The 11,589-nt window shown below is 48.5% G+C and overlaps 1 protein-coding gene across 1 annotated transcript in view; it reads right to left on the bottom strand.

Moving 5' to 3' along the window:
* KIAA0100 (KIAA0100 ortholog) overlaps positions 1–11,589 on the bottom strand; it is a 30,363-nt gene that overhangs the window by 15,697 nt on the left and 3,077 nt on the right. The window contains exons 3-21 of the mRNA XM_010861689.1: positions 10,784–10,907; positions 10,214–10,263; positions 9,772–9,916; positions 9,474–9,592; positions 9,178–9,238; positions 8,804–8,993; positions 7,707–7,830; positions 7,420–7,544; positions 7,113–7,180; positions 6,860–7,005; positions 6,076–6,194; positions 5,804–5,967; positions 5,387–5,645; positions 4,644–4,849; positions 2,335–3,427; positions 1,712–1,903; positions 1,368–1,570; positions 1,102–1,220; positions 774–994 (exon numbers count right to left, since the gene is read on the bottom strand). Coding sequence (XP_010859991.1) covers positions 774–994; positions 1,102–1,220; positions 1,368–1,570; positions 1,712–1,903; positions 2,335–3,427; positions 4,644–4,849; positions 5,387–5,645; positions 5,804–5,967; positions 6,076–6,194; positions 6,860–7,005; positions 7,113–7,180; positions 7,420–7,544; positions 7,707–7,830; positions 8,804–8,993; positions 9,178–9,238; positions 9,474–9,592; positions 9,772–9,916; positions 10,214–10,263; positions 10,784–10,907 — 3,728 coding nt within the window. The remainder of the gene's footprint in view (positions 1–773; positions 995–1,101; positions 1,221–1,367; positions 1,571–1,711; positions 1,904–2,334; positions 3,428–4,643; positions 4,850–5,386; positions 5,646–5,803; positions 5,968–6,075; positions 6,195–6,859; positions 7,006–7,112; positions 7,181–7,419; positions 7,545–7,706; positions 7,831–8,803; positions 8,994–9,177; positions 9,239–9,473; positions 9,593–9,771; positions 9,917–10,213; positions 10,264–10,783; positions 10,908–11,589) is intronic.

Below are 11,589 nucleotides of genomic sequence, written 5' to 3'. Positions count from 1 at the left end.
CACAGGCCATAATGAGGATTCTGCGTGCCAACTTAGACCTGGCACAGCCAAATAAATTAAATTAAAAAAAAAAAAATGCAGATGAAGCTAAATCTTTTCCTAGCTTCAGGGTTTTGCTTTTTTTTTAAAATTCACTTGTTGAAGGGCTTCCCAGGTGGCACTAGTAGTAAAGAACCTGACTGCCGATGCAGTTAACTCGAGATGTGGGTTCAATCCCTGCGTCGAGAAGAGCCCCTGGAGAAGGAAATGGGAACCCACCCCAGTATTCTTGCCTGGGAAATTCCATGGACAGAGGAGCCAGGCAGGCTGTAGTCCTTGGGGTGGCAAAGAGCTGGACACGACTGAGCACACCACACACTGCTGAAGCAATAGCTCCCGGTACTTTCTTTCTTTTTTTCATTTTGGCTGTGCTGGGCCTTCAGCAGCACAGGGGCTTCACTGCCCCGGCATATGGGATCTTAGTTCCCTAGTTACAGATCAAACCCATGTTCCCTGCATTGGAAGGCAGATTGACAACCACTGCACCACCAGGAAGGCCCCCAAGCTTCAGATTTCAGAGGTTTAACAACCCCAATGGCACTCAAGCCTCACACTCTCTCCTTTCAAAGACCCAAGAACTCTACTTCTACCAACCCTCTTCCAAAAAGGATCCTAACCCCAAAGCTCCCTTGCTCTTTTCTGATCCCCTCTCCAGAGGGTCAAGCTGAAGTCCTCAGTGTCTAAGCTCATCCTCCCAAGCCCTTTCTCCCCATTGCCCCAGACCCAAGCCTCACTTCCACTGTGCCGAGTCAGATCCATCTTGATGGAGAGATTGAGGTTCTCAGAGCGAAAGGCCCGGTAGGAGTCATGGAACTGGCCCAAGGGCACCTCAGGCAGGAACTCTGGGGCCCGCAAAGTGACACCATGGTGATCGTGGGGGTTCCCGTGACACAGCCACTGCAGGTCCAGGGTCATGCAGAGGTCAGGCAGGTGAAGGAAGCAGCAGTCGTCATACCTGGCTCACAACACAGCCCTGGTCACCAGCGGCCCCTCGGCTCTCCCCATCTCCCCCAACCCTGAGTCCCACACACCGTCTGAGGCTCCATCCGTTACTTCACTCACTTAGAGGCTGTTCTCACGTTGATATCCAAGTCACCCTTGAACACAAACTGACCGGGTTTCCAGTGAAAAGACAGGTGGTTCCATTCCCAGTGCATATTTTCAGTTGTGTTGTATGGATCCTGTAACCACCCCAAAAACTTGGTGAGATATAACTAAGCGTTATCACCTCCTCCTCCCAAATCAGTGCTTTTCTCTCTTCCCCCATATGCTGTACAAGCCCCAGCCCTACCATCCTCAGAAGAAAACAGTTCCTCTGGACCCCTCACCTCAGTGGCCAGCTGGTGCAGGTTGGCCTGTTCAATGTCCATGTGCCAGTCCCCGTGGAACAGAAGACGGCTCTTGTCCCACCAGGGCAGGGGTGGACTGGGGTCAGCTGAGGGCTTGGTCAAGAGGTCCACACACTGGCCAATCAGTGTCCATGCTGGATCCCAGCACGGGCCCCATACCACGGTGTACTGGAAGATTTCCGCTGGGGCAGAGGAGCACAGGACGCAGCCTGTTATACACTTTCACCCCTCTCTTTGGCCTTTACTCCAGAAGGGCCTCAGCTCATCTCCCACCCCAGCCATCACCACCATCTCAGTCAAATCATCTGCCCTCCCCTACTCACAGTGGAAATCGTGATAGAACTTGAGTGGAGGCATGTTCCTCTCGATGGCCACATTGCCCCAAGGAAGCCCCAGCGGCAGGATCTGGCGCCGCCGAGAGCAGGGCTGACCGCTCTGCTCAGTGCCCACCAGTCGACCCATCAGCCGCCAGTCACGGATCTCAAACAAGTACCGGGGATAGTCTCTTATCCGCACTGTCAACACAGGGAGGACACACAGTGGCTACCCAGGAAACTGAGCACTCGCAGGCCCTGCTTCCCCCTGCCACTATTTTTACATCTATTTCACAAAGTCAACTGAGAGAATAAGAGCTGGCAGTTGGCAGCAAAGCCAAAAAAAGGGCACGGAGACCTTGAACAGAGAGTGAGGGGGATAACACTGAGATCCAAGAGCCACACCAACCCTGAAGATGACTGTGTTAGCTGTGCCCCTGTGTTCAGCCAAGCAGTTTCAGGGTGAAATTCAGGAACAGGGAAAAGGAAGAGGAGTCCACCCATCCCACTCCACCCACGCCCAAAACAGCCGCATTTCCCAATATAACTGAGCTCCTCTGTAATTGCTCAAAGAGCTCCCTGGAGCTCCAAGGGCAAACCCTGGGCTCTGCAAACAAAGAAGTGTTACTTACCCAGAAATGTCTTGACGCTGCACTTGAGCATCCTACACCACTGAATGACAAGATCTATTCCCTCAGCAGGGAAAGGGCTGCCTGGATCAAGCTCTCGAACCTGCTCTAGCACACGCTCAGGACCGTGGAAGGAGGCATCTGCCAGAGCCACCAGTTCTAGCCCTGCCAGGCTCCAAGTGAGCAGTGCCCGGCGCATGGGCGTGTTGCCATAGAGACGACGGGAGCGCTGGATGTAGATTTCGATGTTTTTATGTTCCAAAGAGGCATACAGCTCCTCGATTTTGCGGGCAGGCAGTAACTCCCCGTGCTGCTTCCGCAGGGCGGCCACTTTGGCATCCAGCAACTGCAGCCTTTTGGCACTCTCCTTACTTTCATCCTTCATCAGCTCGTAGTTATCACGAAGTTTCACCTCAAAAATGTCATCCAGGAAAACCCATGAGAAGTGCTGGACCTTCAGGAGTATATCAGGTGGGAGCGGGGCAGAGCTGGGAGAAGCCTGAGAGCGAGACCCTCCATGCAGGCCCTTCAGCCACTTCTGAACTCCCACGGCCTCGTCCAGAGTCCGAGAGAAATCATACTGATAAGGAAACTCCACGGAGACTGAACCCAGGGAGAGGAGCCACACGCGGTTCCGGAGCGTCTGCAGCCCAGGGAAGGGGTTCCGGTGAAGGATCATTTCCTCCAGCTCGGGGAGCAGCTGCACCTCCACCTCCTTGAAGCTGAAGATGCTGTTGCCATCGAAGCCCGCAGCCAGCTCTGGGCAGTAAGCCTGCAGTGAACCCCCGTGCCGGCTCAGGGACACACTCTCGGCAGCCAGGGTAATGAACTTGTCCTCAGCTACAAAAGCTGTCAGCTTGGCTGTGCTCACCTCCAGCGTCAGGTTTAGCAGCCGCTTTGGCGGGGAGGACTCTGGGGGACAGCCTTCTGGCTCAGAGGGGGTCGCTGCAGTCTCTAGCTCAACAAGGGGAACAGTCTCAGGGAAAAGAGTGGTTCTTAGTAGGTCTCGGCACTGCAGGGTGGCCAGCACATGCTGGTACAAGTACATGTGATCTGGGGGGCTCCAGAGTAAGGTCAGCCCTGAGCCACACTGAACCTTTACAGAACAAGAGGAAAGGATTGATCGATTACCACATCGTAGAACATGAGAGATGCAGAAACTATTATATACACGCACAAGAACTCTCTCTACTCAGAAGTCTTTCCTGAGCAACCACATTAATTACCCCCTTGCTTTGCTCCTCTTTGCACTAGTATGCTGAGCTAACAGTTCCTACTTACACTTACAAGCACTTACTCTTTTTTTAAGTTCTCCTCAACCGGATTCTAAATTGTCTGAGAGTAGAAACCATTTAATTCTCTGGTATCTACCAGAGAATATCCAGTGTACAGATGTACTCGATAAGTCATTTGGCTTTTATGTTTCTGCTCATGATTTACCTTTCCACAACAACCACCTTCTGTATAATAACTACTGCAAGAATCAACTGGAAAATGTTTCATGCGCTGATTGTACCTTGACTTAATTCTTAAAAAGTACTGGTCACAAGTTCATATAGCAACTGACTTATGGGAAAGTATGCCTCAAAGAAGGGATTAGAGGAACTCTGTTAGCCTGAAAAACAAAGTCAATTGTCCATAGTTAAGCAGACAGAGAAAATTTAAATTCCAAGACCAAAAAATTCCTCTGAGTTCCAATCTCCGTAAAAGAAACTCTTCAGTTTCCAAAGGAAGTTGAAGTCCGATGAACAGGGAAATATCTCACTCTCCTCCCAAGAGGACCCCATGTCCAACTGAAATGATACCCTGAGAAGAAAGGTACTGGGAAGCCTCTCAAAACTTTCCAGTGCCTCCATCTTCAGATCTCTTCCAGCCCGTTGATGAGCTGAGTGCTTCAGTAAAATGCCACCAGGCATGACCTTTAAGAGCCCTTTATTTATATATATATCCATATATCAGATATATGCACTGAAATCTTTACAGTTGAAATTATATGTCTGATATCTGCTTCAAAATAATCCCATAGTAGAAGGCAGGCACGACTGCTCAGAGTTTAACTAAATGAGGTTGGTCCTAAGTTGGTAATTATTGAGGCCAGGTATGGTTGCATGAAAGTTCATATACTCTCTGGTTTTATATGTATTTTAAGTTCCATATTAAAAGATAAAAATGTACAACACAAGCCAGGAAAAAAGACCAACCACTAGGCGTTACGTTTCTCACAGGTGAGTTTCACAACGTGACTCAAGACTGGAAAATGCTCTAAGCCAGGGAAAAACCAATCTGACCCCACCTTGCCATAGAAACATTACCTCTAGAGAGCGGATGCTGCTGTGATAGGTGATGGAGAGCATGGAGAAGCTGAGCACTGGAGTGGGGATGTCAGGAGCCTTACAACAGGGCTGCATCTTCTCTGTGACTGACTTCACCAGCGCAAGCACAAGTCCTTGAACACCCACAGTGGAGGTCTCAGCACTTCCCAGGACAGTCAGTGTGTCCAGCCGGATCTCAGAAGCACCTAACATCCAGAAACCATGTCAGGGTTGGTGCTTGGCTCTCAAACGCCAACGTCAGTCCTCACTCTCCTTCCTTCCTTATTCCCTTCACTCTGGTTATCCTTAATCCCCACACTTTCCTAACCTAATTCCTCATGTTTTAGGGAAGTTTTTCCTTTCCCATTTTAACCTAACTACAGCTGGCAGGGCCAAAGAAGTACCCAAACTCCCACCAATTCCCCAGAGATACATCAGTTTCTCTCTAGAACTAAATACACAAAGAAACAGAAAACTAACTGCATCTCCTTCTCCTGATCAGATATCAAAGCTGTTTTTTCTTATACACTTTGCTCTCTGTAAGCTCTTAAGAAATATCAAGAAGCCCAACAGTTACACAAGACCTTTTAACATTTCCTGCCTCTGACTTAGAAAATTTTCGAATAACTGATTTTATTACGTGAGGAGCAGCAGCGTAATCTGCTTAGGTTACAAACTACCCACTTCAGTATAGCATACTGTATCCTATACTGTGTAAACTACCCACTTCCTGTCCCACTTACCAACCAGGGCAGAAAGGGTGAACAAGTTCATGTCCTCCACCTTCAAGTCCACCTTCCACAGTAACGACACAGATTCCCCAAATGAGGATTCCCTAGAGACAGCTGACTTCCCAGACTGTGGACCCATCAAGGAGAAGATCCGAGACAGACACTGAGCACAGGTATCTGATGCCTCCACCTGCAGTCCTCGGATGGTACAGTCAAGAAAGAGGGTATCTGACTGAGTGCTGGACAGGCCCAGAGGCTGGTTATAGCTACCCTAGAAAAGAAACAACAGGACTTCATCAGAAGCATGCCAACACACAGTTCTGTCATGCACAGGTGCACCATCTGCTGCCAAAAGAGGTGCTCAGTGCTCTAGAGCGTGGCAGGATGAGCAAACTCTACAGGCTACTGTTCACCAAAGTCCCCACCTACCTGTAGTGTGAAGGAGTCCAGGACAAGCGCCTCACCCCAAACATGCATATTGGGTGGGTGGGGTGCTCTCTGAATATGGGAGTCACTGCCCACCCGCCAGCAGAGGTGGTCCACAGTTAGGACGCCCCGCTGATGGATACTCTGTGGTCTCAAGTGCTGGTAATCTAAACACAGAAGGTGGGAGAGAGGACTTCTTTGGAGCCACAGTGGCCATCAACTGGGCCCAGCTCCACTAATGAACAAATTGTTCCTTTTCCATCGCAGAGCCTTACCCAGAGAGATGGAATTGAATCCCAAGGCAAAGGGCGGTGTATCTCCCAACTGAATGGAAACATTGACGTTGGAGATGGAGGTGCTAAAGATGATAGGTGCCAGGATTTGAGGAAAGGCTCTGTACGGGGACAAGACTTCATTGTCTGACAAGGAAAGAACTGCAACTTCCTATCATGTTACAGATTTCAGAAGCTCTCAAAAGGCAGGGTGAGTTTTGTTGTGATTCTTAGGAAAGGATGCAACTAGAAAAAGATTGAACTCATCAGCTTCCTCCTACTCCCAGTGATAATCCATAGAGACTTATGAGGTTGAACCAGATGAAATTGCTATTTTCATGTATCAAATAGTATATATCAAATATGATGAATATCAGTATATCTTATGATTCAACTTAATACCACCAAGTAGCATCACTTACAAACCACTGACCTCTATGGGACACAGTGCAAGTACTACACACACAGACAGGGCACTCATGACATGGCAGGCACCTTATAATCCAAGGCAGATGAGATATCGATTATCTAAGTTCAGTTCAAGAAATGTTCATTTTATATAATAAGGAACTGTGCTGGGCACCAAAGAATTCTGTCATTCATTCTACTGCCAGAGTCTCATCTAACAGAAAATATAAAGCATGTTTGCTGTTAAGACTGGGCTGTTGAAACTGAGATTTAAAAAAGATCAAACAACTAAATACATATTTAACACAAGATGCCACTCTAGACCAAAAAATCTAAGAATCCACCTGATAAGATAGTGGCCGAAAAAGATTACACTGACCTGTCCTTCCTTTGCTTAAGAACAGATGAACTAGACTCCTGGGTTTCCAGCGCTAGCATGTGTAGCCAGTGAGAGAACTCCTGGTGCCGGTAATGAATAATACAAGTGTTCAGAACCAGGGAGGCTGAGAGGTCAATGGTGGTCACCTGGAAACGAGCACACCGGAACTGCGGGTTCAGGTTTTATTTTACATGCTCACGACTCAATGACGTATGGGGAGAGCAGAAAAAGGGATGATTCTTGGTCAACAGACCTGCACGTTAGCCTTGAGGGAGTTGAGGCAGACAATGCGCTGGCGGCTCTGGGACAGCAACAACCCATCTGTAAGGGCAAAGGGCAGATGAGAGGAGGACACGGAGAGGGTGAGAGGAAAGACTAGGAGAGGGTCAGGGGCAGGCGAGGAGATGAAAGAATGTCACCAATACTCGTTAGTTTCAGTACATTCCCAACTCCCCCTCCTCTGCATCACTGATATTGAGTTAAGAAGACCAAGTAAGGCATTGGGGAAGTGTGTGACTGGTCCTCCCATTCTCTCTCAATATCCGACCCCACCCATGAACCTTTCAGAAGGAGTTCGGTGCTCATCTGTGCCACATCAGAATTCGCCGTGAAGCTTCGCAGGGGCAGCTGGTCCTCATCACGGTGGTACAGGAAATGCAGCAGCTTCAATGTCCAATTCAGGTGCCTGGACCAGAGACAGAGTCTGGCTTAGAAATACGTGGGATGCTAGTCTTACTCCCTTTCCCCCTTCACACAAGCTCAGTGCAGCTACTGGGCTGGTTATGGAGACCCCAGCACACAGCTCCATTTATCACTCTCCACACTTGTGTGTCAGGAGAGACCTCACCTCTTTTGACTATTCATGGACAACACCACACTTGTGATCTCCATCTTCACTTTGACCTGGTCCGGCAGCTGCTGAAGAAGGTATAGGCCAGGCAGAGTTGGCTCAGCCAAGTCTTCTGTCAGCTCTGAAAACACCAATAAATAATACAAAAGCCATCAACTCTTAACACTCAAGTCTCTCAATATGCCAATCCCTCTTCAGCCAAATGTTCCCACATAAAGTAGGCTAGGCAAACGTCCAAACTTAGGCAATAAGGCCAAGATCCCAGGGATCCAGGCACCTACTGTACTTCCTTCTCCAGGGTCTAAAAAACAGTCTGGAGGACTTCCCTGGTGGCGCAATGGATAAGAATCTGCCTGCCAATGCAGGGGACACAGGTTCAACCCCTGGTCCAAGAAGATCCCACATGCCACAGAGCAACTAAGCCTCACGCCACAACTATTGATCCCATACTCTAGAGCCTGCGAGCCACAACTGATAAGCCTGTGGGACACAACAACTGAAGCCCAAGTGCCTAGAGCCTGTGCTCAAGAACAAGAAAAGCCACCGCAATGAGCAGCCTGTGCGCTGTAACAAGAGAATAGACCCAGCTCTCTGCAACCAGATAGCTGGCATGCAGCAACAAAGACCCAGTGTGGATAAAAACAAAACAAATAAACGTAATAGTGTGTACATGTCAAAATAAATAACTAAAAATAGTATGGAGAGCAAGTTATTATAATGAAAAGAATACGGACTTTTGGGCCAAATAATACAAACCCCGTTTTTATTACTGACTACCCATGTGATCTCAGTCAAGTTACCTAATCTTCCTAGGCACTTTAGTTTCCTCACTTGTGAAATGCTGAGGATTTAGTAGGGGAACGTGTACAAAACACAAAGTTCAGGCCTCATTTATGATAATTACTCACTAAATGTTCTTTCACGTACCACGAGCAAATGCCTTCTTTCCTCTAGCTATCCTCAAAGGCCAGGATTAAAGGCCATGGCAAATAACAAATCACACCTAAATGGGTGGTGAGACTACTACTTTTTTTTTCTACTTCCAAAAGAATGCCCAACAGGGAAGCTAAGAAGCTCACTGACTGGGACTTTACCTGAACCGGGAAGAGGCTTGGGGGCCAGGCCTGTGCCCTGGCGCAGCAGCTGACTGTGAAAGAGGCCCTCATGCAGTTCGGCATGGAGTGTCCACACATCCACCGTGATCGCCTTCAGCTGCCCGCTGCTGATGCCCACCTCGAGACACAGCTTTAGGGCAAGTGAGAGCTCTGCTAGACAGGTGTCCTCCTACAGGGAAGATAAGCCTCTAAGGTATGACTGTGTCAGGAGCTTGCGGTCAAAATGCTGTGGTCTGGAACACATCCCTGAGGGAACCCCATAGCGCACATAATCTAGAGTGCAAGCCCTGAGCGCCTTCGTATTTTATGCCCAGAAGAAAAACAAGGCATCTGAACAACTGTGACATACTCACCAACTGGCCGCTCTTTAGAACTTTGCTGTTGATCTGACTTAGGCTCACCTCACACTTCAGCCTGGAAAGGAAAAATAAAAAGAGCACCTGGCCCCTTTCCTCATCATTTACCTTCAGTCAAGCTTTGTTGGCTGGAAGGCACGAGGCAAGCAGAAGTGCTTAATCTTACTCTCTCCTCAAATTACACAGAATGAGAGAACTTGACACCTTGATAAGAAAGCCCTGATATCCACCCAGCCTGAAACAACTATAAGGCAACAACAGGGTTACCGAACCTTCTTCTGCCCTGTGCTTACCTCTTCCCATCACTATCCAAAAGAAAACTGCTTTCTCTGATCTGAATATGCCACAAGGACTCAGAAGTAGCCACCTTGAGGACCATGATGTTTATAGAATCTACATGAATGGAGAACAGCTGGAAGGAAGATGCAAAGATGAGTGATAATTAATATCAAGGCAATGTCGTGCCTTTCCAATGGAAAAATAATGAGGCACCTCTTAGCATTATGCCTTAAGTACATTAGAAAAAGCCACCCGTAACTCCAAAACCAGCCATTCCTACTTCAGTCCATGGAAGTGGGAAAGTAGCCTCACCTGGCAGATTTTCAGTAAGGATGGGCTGAAGGCCAGCTCCTTTTGGTGAGCCCCAGTACTCTGGGAAAACGGGGCAAACAGGCTAGAAACCTTCTGTAGGTCAGTTCTGATACGTACTTCTCCAAAGCACAAGGCCACATAGTGTCTGTACAGGAGAGAAATCTCACTGCCACCAGGTCCAAACCCCTTCCATACCAGTCTTTTCCCCTCCCTCATACTCATTTTCCCATCCTCCCTAAAAACAGCTCAAATCATGGAAGACAGTCTCAGAGTACTTATCAATATCTGTCTCACAAAACAACAGCTTCCAGGCTAACCCAGAGACACCATCAAGAACCTGCTTCCCTCCTTGGGCTGTGGGGCCTCTGTAAATGAATCTCAATATGCAAACCACAATCCCAAAACATTCCCCAAGAGGAGAGTGAAGAGATAGAGTACTCACGGCAGATCATGGCTAAGGAGTTTGCTGGAAATCCACAGGCTATCGATTTCCTAAAACAGTGTGAGAGGAGGCTTTGTACACTGGCTGTTAGGTAAGCCCAGAGCAGTTTGACAGGACAAGAAAGGTTATAAGAGGAGGAAGTACGAGAGCCCTTCCACTATTCTCCATTCCATTTCCCCCAGCCTTTCTCCTCAGCACTATATCTTGTTCCTCTCAGTGACATTGGTTAGACTTTAATATTTCTCTCTCATGGATTTTTGCCATTTCCCCTTTTATATTAGAATGGTAATCTTCGTTATCTTTGGTCTCTGTGTTACTTCTGTATTTTTGTTCTGTACTTTACTTCCCTATTTTTTTACATGCCCTGGAAACCCTGTGCCTCAAAAGCATTTTTAAAAGAACTTGCATCAGTTCCAGTATTCACAAATAGGCTCTAAAATCATCTTGGCAAAGGGGTGGCAAGGCTGGGTTAACTAGGAAAGCCACCAGGATTTTTTAAAAAGGAAATTAGAAGTTGAAATTCAGCTATATCAACCCACATACATTCCCCAGGAGTTTCCCAGGACTCACCACTGTTTGCTGGTGCTGCTGAAACTTAAGACTGACATTCTGAATCCAAAAAAAGGAGCCAATCTTTAGTTCCGCCTGCAGCTTCTGCTGACACCACTTGGTGGCCAACCGGACCACAAGCCACCTGCAGAAAAATCCTTTTGAGTTCATAAGACCCTCTCCCAAAGGGTGGCCACCCTCACCCCCTGCAGGTCTTAGAAAGCCTGGCAAAGGATCATGAACTGGAGGTGGATCTTCTGGGGCAATACTCCTGTCTCCCAAAACACCACTCTGCCATATACATTCAGCCACGCTGATCAAGACCCTAACCCGAGTGTCCCCTCCACCCAAATGAAATCAGACGAACTAAGCACCGCCGTTTAAGTTGGAAACAAAGAAAGCAATCTCTCAAATCCTTAGGAACCTCAGAGGTAGAGAGAAGAGGTCCCAACAGGAGTTGAAGTCCAGGCATCCATGTCAGGTGTGCCATCACACAACCCCCTAAAGGTCTCCTTCTCCGCCCTCCAGACAGGTGTCTGAGAGAAGGCAGTGTGGGGTCACATCCGGCCGGCTCCAGTGCCGCTCTCCCTGGGCAGCCAGACCTGTTCCGGCTCTCCAGGGCGAGGCTGCAGGTGCCCTTCGCACTCGGGGAAGGGGACATTCACGGGCATGCGGACGGGGAAAGAAAAACCACTATGCCGGGCCCCCTCCTCATTCACACCCCTATTCACCACCCAATCTCAGCATCTTCTCAGGCCTCGGCCGCTTGCTCAATCTCCCGGTTCTCCCGGTTCCCTCCAGCTAGCTCCACTCTTACGCCCCCGCGC

Source organism: Bison bison, unplaced genomic scaffold (genome assembly GCF_000754665.1).
Source record: "Bison bison bison isolate TAMUID 2011002044 unplaced genomic scaffold, Bison_UMD1.0 scf7180017864472, whole genome shotgun sequence".
Lineage (NCBI taxonomy): Eukaryota > Metazoa > Chordata > Mammalia > Artiodactyla > Bovidae > Bison > Bison bison.
Note: the sequence above shows the minus strand (reverse complement) of the source record. Positions and strands in the feature narration are given on the sequence as shown.